Below are 22550 nucleotides of genomic sequence, written 5' to 3' on the forward strand. Positions count from 1 at the left end.
AGTGCTGCTTAATCCAGGACCTTAATTCCTGGAACTCTTAAGAGTAAAAAACTGGTCCATTGCAGTGAATGGAGATGTCGCAACTCTTCTATATACGTGACTCTGGGTTTAGGTGATGGTATGGTATTTTCTTCCACAAAGCATGTTGTGCCTGAAACCTCAGTTTAATTGGATACATTGTGACACTTGAATAACATTCACTCAACTAGGCTAAAGTCAAGGCGAACAGTCTTTATGACGGGTTAGTGGAAACTGAGTGCACGTCTTTATATCTCTGCCTCTTCTTTCATGAGTTTCTCCCTGTATGATTGTTGTACATCGGTGCAAAATGGCGGCTCTACTGTGGAAAGAAGAGCCTTGATTTTGAGGGATTGACACGGACCAGTTTTAGATAGTGTAGCTGAGAAACCTTCAGAAGTCTCTTGTAGCGGCACTGGAGATATCTTGGCATGACACCACGTAGTCTACATTTGGCCAGTTATCCACAGGGATAACAAGAGAAAAAACAACCAAATGGGCCTAGGGCAGGGAAGGGAAAACTGCCAATACTGCAGCAGTTTCAACAGTGCTAACGCTTTCAAGGGTAGCTTTAAAACGCTTCTAAAATGCAGGTAGCCCGCAGCTAAGTGCAGTGTGGACGGGGCTTTAGACTCGGTGAGGTTTGAGGGTCAATAGTTGTGTATCTTCTGGAATAAGCCATCGGCATCAGTCAAGCCGACAGCGTGTGCTAATCCATTAACTGTGTGTCTGTGAATGTGTCAGAGATCTCCCTAATCTTTCTCCCATCCAGATAATCTCTACACCTCCTCAGCTGTGTCACCTGTACACCTCCTCAGCTGTGTCATCTCTACACCTCCTCAGCTGTGTCACCTGTACACCTCCTCAGCTGTGTCATCTCTACACCTCCTCAGCTGTGTCACCTCTGCACCTCCCCAGCTGTGTCATCTCTACACCTCCTCAGCTGTGTCACCTCTGCACCTCCCCAGCTGTGTCATCTCTACACCTCCCCAGCTGTGTCATCTCTACACCTCCCCAGCTGTGTCACCTCTACACCTCCCCAGCTGTGTCATCTCTACACCTCCCCAGCTGTGTCACCTCTACACCTCCCCAGCTGTGTCATCTCTACACCTCCTCAGCTGTGTCACCTCTGCACCTCCCCAGCTGTGTCACCTCTGCACCTCCCCAGCTGTGTCATCTCTACACCTCCTCAGCTGTGTCACCTCTGCACCTCCCCAGCTGTGTCATCTCTACACCTCCCCAGCTGTGTCATCTCTACACCTCCCCAGCTGTGTCATCTCTACACCTCCTCAGCTGTGTCATCTCTACACCTCCCCAGCTGTGTCATCTCTACACCTCCTCAGCTGTGTCATCTCTACACCTCCCCAGCTGTGTCATCTCTACACCTCCCCAGCTGTGTCACCTCTGTACCTCCCCAGCTGTGTCATCTCTACACCTCCTCAGCTGTGTCATCTCTACACCTCCCCAGCTGTGTCATCTCTACACCTCCCCAGCTGTGTCACCTCTGTACCTCCCCAGCTGTGTCATCTCTACACCTCCCCATCCAGATCATCTCTACACCTCCTCAGCTGTGTCATCTCTACACCTCCCCAGCTGTGTCATCTCTACACCTCCTCAGCTGTGTCATCTCTACACCTCCCCAGCTGTGTCATCTCTACACCTCCCCAGCTGTGTCACCTCTGTACCTCCCCAGCTGTGTCATCTCTACACCTCCCCATCCAGATCATCTCTACACCTCCTCAGCTGTGTCATCTCTACACCTCCCCAGCTGTGTCACCTCTGTACCTCCTCAGCTGTGTCATCTCTACACCTCAGCTGTGTCACTGCTTGTTGATTGGAGGGGCTCTTTACTACAGTATGTAGGCTAGCTGTTAATGTAGCAACAACGATGAGTGGGTTAAGATTCAAGGGGACTGACCCCATTTTTGGCTTAAAAAAATCTTTTTGCAACAAACCGTCTGCCACATTTGACAGAGATACTGTAACCGAAACAGTTTTAAAAATGCAATACTATTTTTTAGAAGAAGCGCAAGGTCCCCAAATGTCTAAACATCTAAAAATAATCAAGGTGAGTGGATTAAAAATAGATGTACTCAGATAATAAAGTATTCATTCCTATGGAGACCTTTCCTTGCAAGCAACTCTAGTGGAGACGAGCACATTGTGTTGTGTACAGAAGCGTTGTGATGCATTCATGGTTCTTCTTCCTTCTTATTTTCCTCTTATCTCCGAGTGCCCTGTCCTTGACGGATATACATGTACCGTAAATTCCGGACTATAAGCCGCAGCTTTTTTCCCGTTTTTTGGCCCCTGCGGCTTATATAACGGTGCGGCTTATCTATGGATTTTTTCAGCAAAAATAAAAATAAAAAACGGAATTCTCTCTTCTTTAGCACTCTTTCTAACTATAAATCCACTTCTGTTTTAATTTCCTCTCTTGCCCTCTTTTCACCACACCGCGGACACTGTGTGCACTGTAAAAAAAAACACAGGTGGTGTTGTGTTATGTTGTTTTGTTGAAATGTTAATAAATGGGAGCTTCCTCAAACAGCCATCTCTTTCCCGACAATCCCCTCTGTGCACGAACCCTTACATATGGTAATTAAACATTAAAACACAATAAAAAAAAAAAAAACATTAAAACACTTATAGTCCGGTGCGGCTTATATATGTAACAAACAGGCAATTTTGCTGCTGCGGCTTATACTCCGGTGCGCCTTATAGTCCGGAATTTACGGTACATACATGTATACGAGAGGTCAAACAGACATGTTTCTGCCCGGGTCACATATTAAGTTAAGTTAAGTTAAGTTATCCTTTATTTATCCCCTTGGGGAAATTCATCCTCTGCATTTGACCCATCCTCTACTAGGAACCTTCCTAGAACTAGGAGCAGTGGGCAGCCACTGTGCAGCGCCCGGGGACCAACTCCAGTTCTTTTGCCAGTACCTTGGTCAGGGGCACGGACAGGAGTATTAACCCTAACATACATGTTTTTCTTGATGGTGGGAGGAAACCGGAGCACCCGGAGAAAACCCACACGGACACGGGGAGAACATGCAAACTCCACACAGAAAGGACCTGGGACGGACCGGGGTTCGAACCCGGGACCTTCTTGCTGTGAGGCAACAGTGTTAACCACTGAGCCACCGTACCGTCCACATATGACTGTAACTGAGAGAGACTTCACAGCTGTCAGTGGAGTGAGGCGAGGGCACGGTGTGCTTTACATTTAGAGTGTCAAACCGCGGGGTCAGCCCACAGCAGCCATGGGAAATAAACAGCTAAATAATGGTATGAAGTTCTTTCCTCTTCTCTCCCTCTGTGGATCTTCAGATGAAAACCTCCATGGCAGCTTGACTCTCCCACGCTACTAGGTCATCCTTCCATAGCATTGCAAAGGCCAATATGTTCCTCGCTCTACATGGACCCTCTAAGAACCTGCATGACAGGATTTCCCTGGAGGAGCAGCCTTGGCTCGGAGAACACAAATGGGTTTTTTGAAATTCTGTTGAACTTTATAAAGCGCACTTATCAGCTTCCAAACGTTGCTGTGATGTGATTTAACCCCTGACTGTCTGGAACATTCACCTCTCCTCTTCCTATCTAGCCATTTTGAAGATGTTGTGTGATGGTGACGTACTGTAATACTGATTGATGGTATGGATAGACATGTTTCGTGCGATTGATTACACCTGCTTTACCGCCTCAAAACGGCTGCTGTGAAATGGGCCTATTGCGCGGTATCGCACACAAAGAGTTTCATCAAGACAAGAGGCAAAGCTGTTCTGTTTCTTTTGCAACAACGCTGCAGTCATTATGCTGCAGTGCAACACGCTATTAGCCTTCGCTTCTTGTCAATTTAAGGTCTTTGGCGCAAATGGTGACGTGTGTTGTTTATACAGCGTGCGCTCATGTACGTTTTCATACAACACCAACGGTTATACAGGTCGAAAAACTGACTGGAGGAGGGTGGCTTTAAAACCTGCTTCATGGTTCATGTGACGCACTGCGCAAACTCCATCACTGCCTGAAATTAGAATTTTTCTAAAGTGCCGTTTTCAGATGCGCAGCCGATCAGCACGAATGCTATGCTACTCTGGCGACACATCTTCGTTCGTATGGCGAAAGCATGAATCAGACCTACATTGTGAGCTTTCAGTAGATGCTCCAAAGATTGTTGTTGTCATGTCTCCGTTCCGTCTGTCATGGTGTGTTTGGTGTGTGTCAAGTCATGGGACTGAGGAACAATGGTTTTGTACGGACGCATCTGTCCGACAAGCTGTTTCTCAATGTTAAGGGTTCCTTCCTCGGCAGGATGGGTCTTCCTACAGAGGGCAGGCAAGAGTCCATCCTCGCTGACTAGGAAGCACCATGGAAGGAACCCATCCTGTTGAGGAAGGAACCTTAACATTGAGAAACAGCTAGCTGGCTGTGGAAATGGATTTGTTGCTGTCTTGCTGGACTGATTAGTAATATACGCGTGCCTTTGCTAACCCGGCAGGCGTGTGTGTCTGTTGGTTAATTGGCTGTGTTAACTGTATCGTTTTATTGGTGCGAGTGGGTGGCCTGCCACAAAATACATATTGTATGGAGAAGAGCCATGAACCACAAACCACACACAGAGAGACAGAGGCAGGCAGGCAGGCAGGAGCCTGCTCTTTACGTTCTGCTGTCACCCAACCTGGTCTTCAAAGTTACAGCAGTGAAACCAGGTCTTATTTGAGGAGAAATGCTCCTCAAATAAGGGGGCAATCTGAGGGTGTCTGCACAGCAGGGGGGGAACTGCTGCATGACGATACCTCGATGCCTTCAAGCGCCAAACACTTCAGGTCTCATCCAGCCGTCACGGCCTGCCTCTGTCTGCACAAACACTCCCCAATTTACCCACACGCTGACCCTCCATCTCTCCGTCTCCAGAACCCACTGGTACCGCGGGCCAAGGCCAGGTGTCTGCATTCTGTTTCTGTTGCTAGGAACATAGGTGGCGTGTCTGAAGGCGCGGCGCGCGGTTTTATATGTTTTTCTAAGCCCGGGGTGCTCCGACATGCGGAATATTTAATTACACGTCTAACCGCTTCACATTTGTAGCTGTCTCTCTCTCTCACTGAAGGATGATGGCATGGCTCTGTATGGGGTTGCTACGGAGCGATAACAGGACAGTCGCACAGCAGCACGTGTGTAACAGACTTGTGTGTAACAGACTTGTGTGTAACAGACTTGTGTGTAACAGACTTGACGAGCTGATTCCACAATACTTAAAGTCAAATGTTCTCATTGCGCTGGCAGATCATTTTGACCCCTTCTTGGAATTAAACGCGACTCCATGATGATTTCTTAATGGAAGTCATATTATTAGAAACTTCCTGGAATGAAGATAGACGGGCACAATTTGACTCGAAATATCTTGAAATACGTTGTAGAAGTCTGAATGCAAGATGACATCACCTGTAAAACACATTGTAAGGGCACATTTGTTCATTTTTCCGCCTCACTGTGAAAACGCGGTGGTGCAGACGAGCCGTGGAAAAGAGGCCCGCACAGGCAAGCAGCCCCTGCTTCAAGGTCAAAGGTCGGCGGCCCCTCCTGTACCCTAAAGCCCCCTGTTCTCTGATCTGAGCTGGTATTGTAGGATGGAAGAGCGTCTGCCTTGCTGTCTGACCAGCTGGTGACGATGCAGCACTGATAGCAGCTCTTCTGAATGGACAAACTCTTTGAGCTAAGGCTAACTCTAAGGCTAAGGCTAACGCTAAGGCTTTACACCACCTTTTTACTGCAATAATTAGCAAGTTAGTTACCGAGTTGGCTACAATCTAGATTTGCATGACCTCAGCCCACAAATACATATTATGTGGGTAATATGAAGACATTTTCTAATATCAGTTATGTATGCATGATCATGACAGGTGCAAAGGAGCTTGTATGTTTTTGACCAGCACTATGAGCCATGCTGCCCACTCACACTTCATACCAGGGCAGTGGGATTCTTTTCCCGGCGTAAACCTTTGCTTCAGGGTCAGATGTACAACAGATGACTATTCATGCATATAGAAAGAAGAATATTCAAGATTTGTTTCTGCCCATTTCTAGCTGTCAAATAGGAGTACAGTATGCACACACACACACACACACACACACACACACACACATACACTCACACACACACACACACACACACACACACACACACACACACACACACACACACACATACACTCACACACACACACACACACACACACACACACACACACACACACATCCAAACCAAAGAGGACAGGTGCTGCTGAGCCGAAAGTGGGCAAATCCTGAAATAAATAAAGAAACAGCTTGGACACTGCAGGGCCTCCAATATCCACTTATTTATTGCCGGTGTAATTTAACTGCAGTTTATTGCTGCTCCACTTATTTATTGCACCAGTAAGTGGACATTGGAGTCCTGCACTGAGCGAAGCTGATTGTTTATTTGATTTCTAGCTGTCAGCCTTATGACAATTATTAAAGAGTAACTACACCCCAGTTTTGCCCCAAGTGCTTCTACCCTAGAATTTAAACAAATGCCTCTAGCAAGTAAAAAAAACTTGGGCAGGGCTTGTGTACAATGAAAATCTTTATTTTGTGACATCACTGATGATGTCATCATGCCTAACCTATTTATATTAGTGTTCTGTCACTTCCTGCTTCATTCTGATGAAGGTCGCCATGACCTGAATGTGAATCTACAAACAAACTGGAAGTGAAGTCTATTATGCAATCTACTTTTCTCTCACTATACTGATCACTCACTGACGTCATCAGTGATGTGAAGTTGACTTCAATTGTGCGCTGAGTGATGTCACTAGAGCACTCCATGATGTGATCAGTGATGGTCACTCGAGCAATTGTGATGTCATCAGTGAGTGATGTCATCATCAGTGATGCGAAGTTGGGCAAATGTGCGCTGCACATATGCCAAAAGAGCAGGCGAGGCCACGCAGCAGCCGAGCTGCGGGCTGCGTATTCGAGCCCGCATAGCGGGCGAGCTACAGGGCAGGCGAGGCCGCGCAGTATTTGATCTTATTTTTTAAGGTCAAATACTTGAAAATAAATTGTTGAAATTGTTGTTGCTCAGTGGAGACAGCCATCTTGTTTGCATTTGGCATGTGGTATGCCTTAAGTTAAAGTGTGACTATTTTCCCACCAAAAATGTTGCAATGTTACAGTTGAGAGTCTGGGCTGTTGGGAATATTTAATGTTTGTCTACTACACCGTTTCAAATAGATGTTGCAATTTTACAACAGTGGGCCTCAGAGGGCAGGACTGACAGGTGCTGTTTAGAAGCAGGCAAGTTATTTTCACTGGCACTGCTTTTTGGGTGTGGCTACAGGCTACAGGCAGCAGACACGTTTTGAAAGAGCATATTGTTATTGCACGACACACAGCAGATGTAGAGCTGTAAAATCCCTCTGTAAGCCCACACACACACACACACACACACGCACACACACACACACACGCACACACACAGACACACACACACGCACACACACACACACACACACACACACACACACACACACACACACACACACCTGCCCCGAGCTGTTTCTCTTGTCACGGCTCTTCATCTGATATGGGCTTTCTCCTCTCCCCTCTCTCTCTCTCTTCCTCCCTTTGTCTCTCTTTCCTTCCATCTCTCTCTCTCTCTCTCTCTCTCTCTCTCTGCCTCAGGCATGCCCAGCTTCGTCAAGTCCCCCGACGACCAGACGGGGATTTCGGGGGGAGTGGCCTCGTTCGTATGCCAGGCGGTGGGCGAGCCCAAGCCGCGCATCACCTGGATGAAGAAGGGGAAGAAGGTCAGCTCTCAGCGCTTTGAGGTAGGACTGCCACGCCCCGGCGGAGACCCCCCCCCCTGCTGCAAGCCCCCCTTCTCTGATATGCCCCAGCAGAGAGCGCCTCCGGAAGTCCCCCCTCCGTCAGCACCTTCACACACACCTCTCACTCTTTCACAGCACATGCAGATACTGTGTGTGCTATGCTAAGTGAAATAGCATCCGGGTATCCAATTCCGGACAGCATATGACCAAAAAAATAATAATAATCACAATCAGATGCAACCATTTGCAACGTATAGCAAGTTGCTACTTGCTACTAGCAACGAGCTAGTCTCACGTCGTCAGACCCACCGTCGACGTCATCAAGCTTCCAGCGAGGGAGGTAGAGATATCTACGGCTGGCACTGCGAGACTAGCAACGAGCTAGAGTTGTTATTGTTGTTTCATAGCGACGGACAGATTTGAAAGCGACACATAGGGAGCGGAAAAGAAATGCATTAATGGGCGGAGCCGGTCGGTTGGAGCCAATGGCAGAGCTTGCAGGGAGCGGAAAGGGATTTTCTTCCGCTGCCGACCGCGCCTCTTGACTTCCTGTTGCACCACATTGAAACATGGCTGCTGCCCCCAGAGGTTAGAGAATGTTTTTGTTGTTGTTTGTTTGTTTAACCGATGGGTTCCCAGATTGCTCATAAACTAACAATCCTGTGTCTTTTTTAAAGCTCAATTAAGTTCAATTTAACTCACTTCAATTGAACCCATCGGTTAAACAAAAAAACAAAAACAATTCTATTACCTTTTATTAACCCAGGCTTTGTACTCAAAACTCGTATTTTTCCATCCGAGCCTGATGTGAGCCCTACGGCTTGTCAGAATTTTGGTCCCATTGTTTATGTAATAAGAAATGAAGGACATTTCATGGAAAACATTATACTGTTTGGTTTCATAGTGTTATTGCCACACCTCAACCTACATATTAATTGTGTCTAAAAGTCTCCTGCCAAGGGTCTGCCTACAGTACCATATTTCCACGCGCAAAAAAAAACACTTTTGCGTCCGTAGGTTTGTCGATCGGAACCAGAACTTTTCCCCGATGCAGCTGTGCCACGGCCACCACAGCCACTCTGTAAACACCCTGCGAGCTGTCCCACATGACGCCGGAGCAGCAGGGCGGCTCATTAGCTGCCAGCCGGCCCAAATGACTTGCGGTGCAGCTCAACACGGGCCCCGCGTAGAGCCCACTCTGGGCTCACCTCGTACTGAGTAATAGGAATTATCTTCCACCTGTCTGCTCGGTTGTTACTCAAACTGATGGCTACCCCGTGTGTGTGGGGTGGGGAATGGATCTCTCCTACCAAGCCAGGAATGGAAAGAGAATCGTGAATCAAGTGTGCTTTCACCGGCTCTATATATTTAAGCAATATAGCATGAGAGCCAGTGTGTTGTGAAGAATATATCCCCCTGATCAGCTGTTATCCCACGAGGCCGCAGGCCGAGTGGGATAACAGCTGAGCAGGGGGATATATTCCACAACACACGCAGCTCGAGTGCTATATTGCTTTTATAAAACGGTTTCCAAGTATGATAATATAATAATAATAATAATACTATAAGTCCGACTCTGACTGGCATGTCATTCTGATAGAGTCAGTTGAAACACTACTGTAAGGCGGGACCGCAAGAACATGCGGGTGATTTGATTGGATCGTTCTGGAGACTGAAGTTGACATTGGCCAATCCTGGCACTTGCTGAGTAGCTGAGAGCTTTCTGAAAACCCCGACAGGCAGCTCGAGCGCAGCATTGCATTCTCAGCGCTTGCTGAGAAGCTGAATGCTTTCTGCAAACCCCGACACCAACTAACGTTACGGGGTTAAATGCGGGGTTAAATGCGGGGTTAACAGCCTTTCTTTTGCAAAGAAGACATTAGCCCGCATCTATTCTTGTACAAAACATCATTTTCTGCGAAGTATTAGTAAAGTTATAAGCGAAGATCGATTCACAAGGATCTGACAGCTGTCTCCGCCATTTTTTTTTCTACGTTGTCATTTGAGGTAAGCCTTATTATTACTCTCTTAGTAAGAGAGTTGCCATGGCAACCAATAACCCATGGCCATGGGTTATTGAACTCGGTTACTGGAATTATACAATGGCTGTGAACCAATCAGATTGCTTGATTTGAGAGAGCCGTTTTATAATAGTTTATAACGTGAAGGTTTCATATCTATAGCGTTTTTTTTCTACCTATACAGATGTAATTATAACAGATGCAATTATGAAGGTATGTTTTAGCAACTTGTTTGCACACTCTTTTTTGTATCCCAAAAAATTAATTACGCCCAGGTGTTGAAGTAAGCGGCGCAGGTGTAGTACACTAGGCTACGTACGTAAGCAGCAACTATGGGCTCAATACACCACTGAGCTTCGGTAACAAGTACAAGTCATGCCCATTCCATTGGTGCAAACCGCGTTGAAATCCGTTGCGCGGTTGTGGAGGTCAATGTGTTTGCGCGTTAGCAAGTTTAACGAGCTAGTCCGCCAATCCAATCTGTTGTGTGTCGCATTGACGATGATGCTGCGGCAGCTTTAGGACACCGCTCTCTCTCTCTCTCTCCATTCACTCTCGACCTCGCTCGATCACCGAGCCGCACTCTCTCTCTCTCACTCGCTCGCTCGCTTGTGGAGCCTGGGGGAGGGGCTTAGGCTATGAACGGACATCTCATGCTACACTGGGGTAGGTAGGGACTTAGGCTACAAATGGACGGACACACATTTCATTTGGCTGCACTGATTAAAAGTTAAAAAGTTTTTATCCAAGTAGACTACCTTCATTATTTTCTCCCCAGCAACAATTTAGGTGATTACATCTGTGCATAGGATGAAATGTTCCTTAAAACTCTCTGCATTGATGACTGTAGTCACAATCTTCATGTTGAAGGATGTAGTTTAGAGTGCCTCCAGATAGATCTAAGAAAACCCCTGAATCTTATCATATGTTCTGCGATAATATTGTATATTGCAATATTTTGGCGGGACAGCAACGACTAAGGTGGTCTTCACTGTAGATCTGATACAGTATGCAGACTTACCATTATGTGTGCACAAGTTGAAAGTCTGTTAGTGTGAAATACATTTTTTCTCTTCCTTACAATGGCTGTTTAATTGGCTCATGTCATTGTGAGTAATAGGAATGGTCTTCCACCTGTCTGCTCGGTGTTGCTCAAGCTGATGGCTGCCCTGTGTGTGTGTGTGTGTGTGTGTGTGTGTGTGTGTGTGTGGGGTGGGCCCACCTCCTACCAAGGCAGGAAGAAAGCACTGGAGCTGTCCGCCTCCTTCATTAGAAGAAGAATGTGCTTCCTGCCAGCCGGCTGTTTGGGTCACACACACGGCAGCAGGGGCGGAAGTGCAGCGCCCCCTGCCCTGACCTCTGAGTCGTTACCCCCTCCCACCCCGAGCTTCCTAAAGCCCCACACACACACACACACACACACACACACACACACACACACACACACACACACACACACATACCTGTGACTCACTCAAGCTTGTCACTGTACACATCCTCTTTTAGCCGCTCACGAGTGAACTCCAGACGACAGAGGTGTAAAGTAACAAAGTACAAGTAATCAAGTACAAGTACTTGAGTAGTAGTGTGTTTTGAGGATTTGTACTTTTGAACGTGTTTTTTATACAGTAATGCTATGCTTTTATACTTGAGTAATTGAAATAATAGATTATTCTACTTCACTACTTTTAAATGTAGACTGATTAAATGAGTAGATTCAGATTGTTTGGCACACTGCACTATGAAAACATTAGGACTGTGCTCACTAACAGGTCCAGAATCACTTCCAGGGACGCGGGAAGTGGGGGTACTTAGGGTGATGCAGCACCCTCTGTTGTTTTGTATTGGAATTGCAACGTCAATAAAAATGTTTTTTTATTCAAATGTGTTGCTTTATACTGCGATATTTAGGGTTTCGTTGAAGACTATGAATAAAGCAAAGTGGGTGGAGATGTTATTTTTGAAGTTTGGTTTAGAATAATAAGATAATAAAATATAATAATAATAATAAGTTCAGTGTTTCTGCCTCTGTTGTAGTGTAAAATGACCAAAAGGGGTGGTAACATGAAAGTGAGTGAGAAAAGGAGAAAATACTAAATAATGACATCACAACAGTATAATCCTAATGTTAATTTAAAATGAGATATTCCTCTAAATATGGCTAAAAAACATCCAAACATCCAAAAAACAAAAAAATGTGTCGGCGCCACCGGGACCCCGTTCCTTGCAGCACCCCCTACTTAAAAGGAGTTCCAGCATCCCTGATCACTTCCGCATTTGGGGCACCCAAACTGGTGGCTCGCTCGTTAGTAGAGTGGCCAAATTAAATTGAATCCCGCTCAAGAATTGAATTAGACAGGTGTAGACGATCCACAAAATCGTAATGATCCCTGCACTACAGTACATGCAGGTGTACTAAAGCTAGCACACTGGATCAGTAAGTGACAGAGAACAGCAAAACAGACGTGTTTATATGAAAATGTCACTTATTATTATGAGTTGAAATGCTTTGTCTTTGCTGTCCGCCTCACTAGGTGATTGAGTTTGACGACGGCTCGGGCTCAGTGCTGCGCATCCAGCCGCTGAGGACGCACCGCGACGAAGCCATCTACGAATGCACCGCCGCCAACAGCGCGGGCGAGATCAACACCAGCGCCAAGCTGACTGTTCTGGAGGGTAAGACCCGGACCGACCGCCTGTCTGGCCCTCTCACTGTGTCGCTACGGTTCCCCTGCACTCTGTCAGACATGCAGACAGCTTTCTCCATGTTCTTTCTTCTTCTCTTCGTCAGTTCTGACAGCAGAGGGCGTTTTCTCAGCTTGATCTGGATCAGGCGTGTCAGTCTCAAGTGATCCTGCGTAGCCCTGTTGTTGTGTTGGACCTCATGTCTGGGAGGTTTTGCCGTATCATTTTCTAAAATCACAACAGTTTGATTTAAGAAAAAGCAAGTCGTTAAGAGTAAGAAGAATTGAGTTACTTAATTAAATGCTACATAAGGATTATTGTTGTAGATGCTATTTTGCTAGACTAAAGCTTTTCCCTTTTTTTGTTTTTCACATTTACTATCAATTCACACTCATGAACATAAATCCAATCCAATCCTTTGAAAAACTTCATATTTAAATTATTTTCACACAAATTAAATTTGCCTCATATTTGACCAGAAATTCATGCTACAGCAGACTCATGATATTCCCACAATTGCCCAATGTAAAAATTCATGCAAAATAATAACCCATGCCCACAATTGAATAACATGGAGACTTGTTTCTTTGGCTTTGTGCGTGTGTGTGTGTGCTCAGACATCATTAGCTGAATACTTTATTGCATTGATTTATGTACTTGACGTGAGTTAAGCTGCAGTTTATTTTCATTGAGTTTGGGTACGGGTTTCAACACAGTCCTCTCAACACCACATTTGGATATCACATGTGGAGATACCGACTGTGTGACTGCAGTAACAACATGGACGAGAGCCTTTTCGTCTCTAAATACCTTCGATTCTGTTTTTTTAACATGGCACCACGTAGAAAATGATTGTTAAATGTATGTATTTATTGATATTGTTTATTAGTTATGTTCAATTTATGTATTCATTTCTATTGTTTATTAGTTATAGTATGTGCTATCGTGACAACATATACAGTACCAGACAAGACGGAGCTAGATACCTGTGACTGATTGTGTTTATGGACCATGCTTTGGCTGTGGATGTTCTTGTAGGAGTGTCTCCACAAAGCCCTGCTCTTCCTGCCAACGGGAAGATGGAGCCCAAACACAATTATTTAATCAACATTGTAATTGATAGACAAACACTCTCACATGGAAAAGGATTGTGTTTCTGGCAGCCTTCTTCCAAATCACCCAGGAACCCATTATATTTATAGTGAGATCCAGATAGTAAACAGAGCCTGGGGCGCCCAAGCACCAAACAACCCTGCCTTTGTCTGTGTACTGTAAAGCCACTCAGGGTCTTGTTAAGGCAGAGTGACGGCCTGATAACTGCTGTTAACAGACTGATATTTGACGAACAGGGCTCAGACCAGAAACAGGATTAGTTGCGCTCTGCTGCAGATGTGTACGTATTTGGGTTGAAGGCTTTTTGAAGGCCGATATTTGATATTTTGGGATCGAGTTGCTGCTGATACACTGGGCCGGATTATCCATATCCAAATGATTTGCGGATGCCGGGCGTCCGCGGCTGACATTGCTGTCTTTCAAAGGCTGTGTAGCGTGCTAATGTTTGTGTTAGGGTGAAGATACTGGTATCCTATGAAACTAGAAGACCGAAGGCATCCATTGGTACTAACCATGTCTTGCTAGCGTGCCAGGAAGGTGGGTAAATAACACAGCAATTTTAGACTATTTTGGCTAGGGATGGGCAATACATTTCGAATTTTCGAATAATTTTATTCTGAAGATCGACTTTTATTATTGAAAGTCGAAAATAATTTATTCACAATCTTGTCTCAAAAAGTATGTTTTCCATTGTTTTTACCGGCGCCTGTCTCTTTAAGAGCTACACGTTTGCGATGTGACGTTGCCGTAGACGCTGCGCACTAACACGCATGGAGCAGAACGGCTCAGCTCAGCAGCCTGAGCCTAGACAAGCTGAGAGAGTCTTCCAGAGAGAGAGAGAGAGAGACAGAGAGAGAGAGAGAGAGAGAGAGAGTCTTCCAGAGAGAGAGACAGAGAGAGAGAGAGAGAGAGAGAGAGAGAGAGAGAGAGAGACAGACAGACAGAGAGACAGAGAGAGAGAGAGAGGGAGTCTTCCAGAGAGAGAGAGAGAGAGAGAAAGAGTCTTCCAGAGAGAGAGAGAGAGAGAGAGAGACAGACAGACAGACAGAGAGACAGAGAGAGAGAGTCTTCCAGAGAGAGAGAGAGAGACAGAGAGACAGAGAGAGAGAGAGAGAGAGAGAGAGAGCCAGAGAGAGAGAGAGAGAGATAGACAGACAGAGAGACAGAGAGAGAGAGAGAGAGAGAGAGAGAGAGAGAGAGAGAGACAAAACAGCGAAAACAATAACAAATATAGCCGCAAGCGGCGATGGGCGGGGTTCAAGCCTTGCGCAGATGACAAAGCTTCTGATTCTGACTAGGACATCCTCCTTGATATATCTGACAAGTTTTGCGATCATTGGACAAACAGGTGTGGAGTTACAGCCTTTTTTATGTTAAGCCACGCCCATTTCTGGCGTTTATGGCGCCCCCTTTTGGTCAAATTGCACAAAATTTGACACACATGGTCTAGGATGGTCTCCGAAGACCTCCTGCAAGTTTTGTGAAGATTCCTTAATCGGTCATGAAGTTATGACAATTTAGCTGTGAGGCCACTCCCCTCTCAACTTTAACGATCAATATCTCCGAAACTAAAGTAGCTTTCAAAAATCCACCAATCACGATTGTAGAGCTTGCTCCATAGATGCTTCCTGGCGAGTCTGGTGCAAATCGGTGCAACGGTCTAGGAGGAGATGTCAAAAATGTGTTTTCCAAACTTTTCCAAATATCTCAAAAACTTTCCAGGCGGACATTGAGGGTCCTTATGGCAAATTTGTAGAGCAGGTCCACCTGAACATCTGGAAAAAAAAAGTTTGAAAATCGGACCAACGGCGTGGAAGTTATGGCCTTTAACGTAAAACCTTCGATTATAGCGCCACCTTCAGGCCGATTCGAAAAATCTTTTTTGAGCACCTACCAGCCAACAATATCTGTCATTGGGCCAAATGTGAGGTCTCTACCATTTACCAACTCACGGGAATTTGCGTTGGGGCAGATGAAAAAGAAGAAGAAGAATAATAATAATAAACCGGCACAAAAACAATAGGGTTTCAGCCCCTTCAGGGCTTGAACCCCTAATAAGAGAGAGTGGGCAGACAGAGAGCGAGGAAGAGGATAGCGGCGATGAAGAGCAGACAGCAGGACTCTGGGTAATGAGAGTGAAGCATTAGACAGAGAGCTTAAGGGGGATGCTGAAGACAGCGGGGAGGCTGGCACAGTGCAGGAGAGATGAGAGGCTGCGTGGGCGTACAAAACACCACGCTGTATACTTTTCTCTTTTGCTTGATTGTGACACTCGAGCGTGCGAGTTGCACCTCTCTCTCCAAACGCCCATCCCCGCTCTTTGCACGGCCCCCGAGTGGCACTACTGCTGCCTGTCGCAGAGTGGCACTACTGCTGCCTGTCGCAGAGTGGCACTACTGCTGCCTGTCGCAGAGTGGCACTACTGCTGCCTGTCGCAGAGTGGCACTACTGCTGCCTGTCGCACTGACAGCTGCTCCATCAACATCAGTGCCTTTCAGAGCCTCCCGGCCTCCTCCGCCGTCACTTTGTGTCAGCCGATTTGCACCAGGCCATTTGAATTTGTCTCGCCGCGAAGAAGCTTCACCGCCTCGCCTAAGGGCACTTCAGCAGCGAAAGTGGGCACTGTCGATGTAATGCCGGCCACGCTTCACTACGGTTAGGCAGGCACTCGCCTGCTCACCCTGGTTCACTTTTATTTCCGCGACACTCTGGGTGGGGAAAGCCTATGTGGAGGAGGAGAGTGAAGCAAATACAAACCAAGCAACCCAGAACCACAGGTGAATTTTGACAGTGGACACCTCCACCTGCTTCGCCATCATATCCACAATATAGCCTATTGATGTTCATTTCTCAGAATTGTGGGTAAATATCTTCTGGAAGCACCAGTAGTCCTTCCCAAAATATTGTCATATTATCAATATCCAGGTATTGCTGTTAGGTCAGGAATATAGTGATATTTGATTTTGTCAATATCGCCCAGCCCGGTTTTTCTGTCCAAAAATCAGTAGAATTTTTATATTATATGTATATTGTATGTATATGTATATTATACATACATACTAAAAGTCAGCTCGAGTGCATTGTGACATCACGCACTCTAGGCTGGCTCCATAGGCTTAATAATGAATAAAGTAATAACATAAAGGTGATGACCCACTTAAACTTTGAATGGAGTTTCTAGCTTCGAGTATGACCGGCAGGACCACACTCTTCCCCCCAGTTCCCCTCCCCCCGGGACAGACTTGACAAGAGAGTGCAGTGACCAGGACGCATACCCTTACTCCGGCTTCCCACCCGCAGACACCCCCCAATTGTGCCTGTATGGACGCTCCCGACCAAGCCGGAGGTAACACAGGAGCTCGAACCTGCAACCCTTGTGTTGGTAGGCAGCGAAGCTAGCTGCACTAGCGGACGCCCGTGCGTTGTATGGTTTTACAGTGATAGAGGGAGGTTTGTACGGGGCGCTAGGCTGCTGCATTCCTCTTCCTTCTGTGTTGGAATGTGGTCAAATCAAGCTATTTCACCACTTCAAATAGCTCAACCCCAGGCACATGAGTCTCTGTGGGGAGCGAGCACAATCCGCTAGTCTGTATTTTGAAGTTAACTTTTGGCAATAATGTTCGATAACGGGTGAGTGAGTGAGTCACCAAATGAGACACAAGCTGTCACAAATGGCTGTGTTAACAGCGCTCAGTGCGAACTCACAAACTTTATGAAGTTAATTATGGGAAACAGTCGCCAAACGATCGTTGGAGCCGCCAGGCTGAGATGCTAAAAAGAGTCGTGTTGAAGCAAAGCCATCAAGGTGAGAGGTTTGTCCTGCCAGTGGCACTGATGACAGCCTGCCAATGCTCTGCAATACACTTCTTGCCAGTGGCCTATATGTACAGTATACGGTGCATAAGCTGTATATATACAGTACTGTATATATGCAGTGATCAGTACTGTGTGTATATAGCCTGTAGGGGTGGGGGAAAAAATCGATACACCACAGTATCGCGATATTTTGCCTGACGATATTGTATCGATATTTGGACGCCAAGTATCGATATTGCAAAAAAAAAAAAAAATTTTTTTTTTTTTTTTTTTTTTTGCAGGCCATGCCAGGCCACCGGGCTACTATAAACTTTAGTTCCAAGGCCAGCAGTAAACAAACGGTAGCATATTTTCATTTTGTTTTAACAGTAACAGTTTTGTCATAACAGTCATTTACAAATTCCCCAGTTACTGAATGGGCTGCACAAGATGTTTTGTGTAAGTGAAGTGAAGTTGCAAAAACTACATAAGTACAGTAGTCCACACACACATCCAGTTAAGGTGGACTGTAAGTAGACTGTAACAAACAGTTCAGTTTGTCAGGTGCATGCAACTATGACATGACTTTATGAAAGTTGTTGGTCTGTCTACTTGACAATGTTGCTGCAATAAAATGGTTGAAGTCGGATGTACAGACTGAAAAATTGTTCTTATATAAACCAGATGTTGACAAAGTTTTCCTTTGTGGACATCATTTGCAGTTGAAAAAGTAAGAAATCGCAATATATCGAAATATCGCAATATTCAATATATCGCAATATCGATATATCGCAATATCGAAAATATCGCAGTATCGCAATACTATCGTATCGTGAATCAAGTATCGTTTCAGTATCGTATCGTGGGCATCTGGTGATTCCCACCCCTAATTATTAGCCTGGGTGAACCCAGCCTTCAACGTGACGTCACAGACTGTAGCACAAGTTTCTATGTGACTGATAGTACATGGAGGTCACGTGGAGCTGGGTTTACCCAGGCTACTGTATATATATACAGTCAGTGCATATACTGTATACAGTACTGTATATTTGCAGTACTGTATATATGCAGTGATACAGTACTGTGTGTATATAACATGATGTCACAGACTGTGTCTGTAGTGTAAGTTTCTACCTGACTGATAGTACATGGAGGTCACGTGGAGGCTGGGTTTACCCAGGCTACTGTATATATACACAGTGCATACTGTATATATATACAGTATACGGTTGTTATATATACAGTACTGTATATTTACAGTAGTATATATACACTGTAGGCTGTATTTGTTTCTATAAAAGCTCAGGCTCTGGGAGTTGGCAGCGATATCTGCTGCCACTCAGCAAGCTTATATTGGTTGGTGAATTGTGGCCACCAGTGAGGTTTCTCTTCTATTGTGAATTTGTCATTTTGTCACACAAAGAATGGAATGACAAGCACATTTAGGTGACTTGTGAGAGTTAAGGGGGGGGGACTATGAGACTTGTGCATCTGCATGCCATTTCATGATTTTGGGGATCTATAAACAGGGAAATGTGTGCCTATGTGTGAGTATGATTATTTGTGTCTGTATGTATAGTACTTTACCCAGGATGGCCTGACTAACCACTAATCCACTAGTGCGCAGTAGAGAGTCAAATGTGTGAGGATGTGTGTGGTACTGCTCCATTTCATCCGTATCCGTAAGCTTTCAGAAAACGTGCAGAATCACGCACAAAATGAACGGACAGAAAGCTCCGTCCGTATGCGTATCTGTATTTAAAGGTTGAGCATAATTGGGGCCTTAATTGGACAACTAAAGTAGTTCTGTTCTTGCCTTGTTCTTGCATTATTAGCCATTGATTGCGGTTTGATGTGAATCTATAATGCCCCTCCATTCACTGCATGGAGGCCATCCGTCTCTGGAGCTATTTAAGCAGCCCTGGAGCAGAGGAAGATAGAGCTGGCCTGGCAGTGAGCTGCATTTAGCAGTGATCAAGTACACAACATTATGAAAGATGAATGATGAGCATAGCTTCGTAGCCGCGCCGCGAGCGTTTATGAAGCCGAGACTCTGACGGGAAGGTATTGGGAAGGTATATTTCTCTCTTTACTGATGCAATTACTGATGATTAGGATTACTTTGCCCATAGAATAAGCAGAATTCACAAGCTGTCATGTAATATAAACATTATCATCATTTACACCCATTAGCAACCATTACTTCAAGCTACGCAATGTTATTCTCTATATTGTCACAGTCCCCTTTTCCCTCCCTCTCTGGCTAAGTAATCCAACAAGTAGCACCTGCTTTTTCCAAATGTCATCTCTTTATTACAATTAAAGGATGGCTTTACCGGTAATCAACCCACTTTGTATCATTAATAATCTGGGTAATATAAGCACATGGGCAGTGTTTACCTTCTCTCTGTGTTTACCTCACGGAGATCTCACATTTCCTCCTCTGCCAAAGCGCTCCGTTCTGACGCGCTGTACGTCACAACGCATCAGAACGGAGCTGCGGACGTTCTGCTGGAGAGGCAGGCAACAGTCTTGTTGCTGCTAGTTCTTTGCCGTTGGCCTGGTGTGTCTGGTGTGTCTGGTGTGTCTGGGGCTTAGATGATCGATCTGTAGCAGCTTTTCTCAGTCAGCGGTTTGTATTGACGATAAATCCAATATGACATGATCTCTGACACGACATGGTGACATGCCACGATCTATCGGCACACGGATGATTTCGGTGGTTCAGCTTCTCATCGCTTTCCAAAAAAGGCGCTGTGTACTCCTTTAACACATTAAGTGCCAGAGACGACCTAACTCGTCTTACATAATCCAGCGCTTAAGTGCCAAGGACGAGCTAACTCGTCTTACATAAACATTTTTTTTTTTTTGACGGTGGTACATCAATCAACAACTTTTACATCTTCGAGATCACTATTGGAGCAAGATAATGTGTATAATCTATTTTACCGACCCACTAAGTGTTGACAGTGCTCCCCCAGACGACCGAAATCAAAGAAAAAACTGCCGCGGGACCAAGCCGTTCAAGGAAATGCCGTGGCGATTTCACAGTAATCCATTCAAGACTTGTCTTGCCTGAGAGCGGCCGCGCACCGGCAGCAGCACACAGAGAGCGGAGAGCGATTTGCAAAATAGATCATAGGTGAAACACACTTTGAAACACCTCAGAAAGGCCAGAATCAACATCTGCCCATCGCCCACGCATTCCCCGGCCCATCTTGACTCGCACAAGGAGCGTCTGCACGCAGGCAAGCAGGCAGGCAGGCACACAGGCAGGCAGCAGCAAAAGCGCTTCTGACACGCCCGCTGTACAGCCAGGAGGACACAAGACACACGGAGGGAGGAGTTTGAATGAGAGGGGTGTTTCCTGTTGTTATGGAGGAAATTACTGTTCAAAACTATTGTTTAGAATGTCTGACGGTCTTACTGATGCCAAAAATGAATGGTTAAAGTGACTGTTTCACAAAAAGCCATTTATCTCTGAATAAATTTCCAGACGCTGAAACCATGCTGTACTCAACGGCTAATATCTACATAACTACTAACTCTGCAAACTAACTCTTTTAGACAGAGAAAGCACACATTCTATTAGTTATTTTTAGATGATTGGTGTTCATGAATTCTTAACAGAAAAGAATCCTCGTCTGTTTCTAAAATGAGCCAGAATCGTCAAAAACACCCCTGGCACAACTTACCTACAGGAATGAAAACATGGCTGGCATTCAATGTGTTAAATGCAAAGCCGAGCCAACTCTCAGGTTTGACAAAGAAGAGTTTTCAAGTGTAAAAGCACATTTTCCAAAGGGGTGGTCTTTGCCTAGTGGTCTTAGGTAAACAGATGAGTAGAAAAACATGGTGGCAGTGTGTGTGTGTGTGTGTGTGTGTGTGTGTGTGTGTGTGTGTGTGTGTGTGTGTGTGTGTGTGTGTGTGGAGGGGGGGAGGGGGGGGGGATAAGGAGATAAGAGATAAGCAGGGAGGATAAGGAGGGCATGCAGAGACCGGTGCAGTACGTGCGGGAAAGAGGTGGAATGGCAGAAAGAGTGTGTTTAGTATTAAAACAGGTTTTCTCTGCTTTATCAACAGTCCTTCTGACAGAGGAGGGGAGAGGTCCTCACTGCTTCATACTGTATGTGACTACAGTCCTTCTGACAGAGGAGGGGAGAGGTCCTCACTGCTTCATACTGTATGGGACAACAGTCCTTCTGACAGAGGAGGGGGAGAGGACCTCACTGCTTCATACTGTATGGGACTACAGTCCTGACAGAGGAGGGGAGAGGTCCTCACTGCTTCATACTGTATGGGACTACAGTCCTGACAGAGGAGGGGAGAGGTCCTCACTGCTTCATACTGTATGGGACTACAGTCCTGACAGAGGAGGGGAGAGGTCCTCACTGCTTCATACTGTATGGGGCAACAGTCCTTCTGACAGAGGAGGGGGAGAGGTCCTCACTGCTTCATACTGTATGGGACATAATACAGATGCAGCCACCTATAATTGCCGGCTGATCCTTGACAGGTCCCTGATAGGTCCCGTCCAGTGGGACCTAACCTGTGGCAGGTTAAACATAACCTGACTGCCAGATGCTTTATTTTCACATAACCATCTGGGAACGAGTCGCTCGGCAAACAGTTTCAAAGGGCAGTGACTTTCAAAGTAATAGCTGGCACGTGATTGGCTGAACCATCTCTCCATCACGGGCTCGCTTCTCGCTTCTCGCTGCCGTCACGCCTAAAGCCCGCCCCTACAGTAGCTGCCTCATAGGAACCACTGGTGGTTCAGATTCAAACCAAGAGAGCGTGCAAGATGGATTTGTTGTGTGATCGTGATCTCGTGATCTTGCATGAATCCAGCTGCCGTGCAAAGATAAAACAGAAACTAACTTAAATATTTAAACTTAATATAACATAACATAACATAAAGTTTTAAACCAATTCAACCTCTTAATAAGCCATAGATGTCATCAGTTTTATCGAAAGCAAAGTCTCTTATGGTGTGACACAGTTCAGTTCTTTGGTATCTCAGCTGGCTGGGTGCAGCAATTCAAGGGGGCGGCCACTGATG

At 45.7% G+C, this 22550-nt stretch overlaps 1 protein-coding gene across 1 annotated transcript in view; it reads left to right on the forward strand.

The window, feature by feature from the left end:
• ptprfa (protein tyrosine phosphatase receptor type Fa) overlaps positions 1 to 22550 on the forward strand; it is a 292771-nt gene that overhangs the window by 61942 nt on the left and 208279 nt on the right. The window contains exons 3-4 of the mRNA XM_083648251.1: positions 7729 to 7874; positions 12430 to 12571. Coding sequence (XP_083504377.1) covers positions 7729 to 7874; positions 12430 to 12571 — 288 coding nt within the window. The remainder of the gene's footprint in view (positions 1 to 7728; positions 7875 to 12429; positions 12572 to 22550) is intronic.

The sequence above is a fragment of the Poromitra crassiceps genome (genome assembly GCF_964638095.1).
Source record: "Poromitra crassiceps genome assembly, chromosome: 12".
NCBI classification, from domain to species: domain Eukaryota; kingdom Metazoa; phylum Chordata; class Actinopteri; order Beryciformes; family Melamphaidae; genus Poromitra; species Poromitra crassiceps.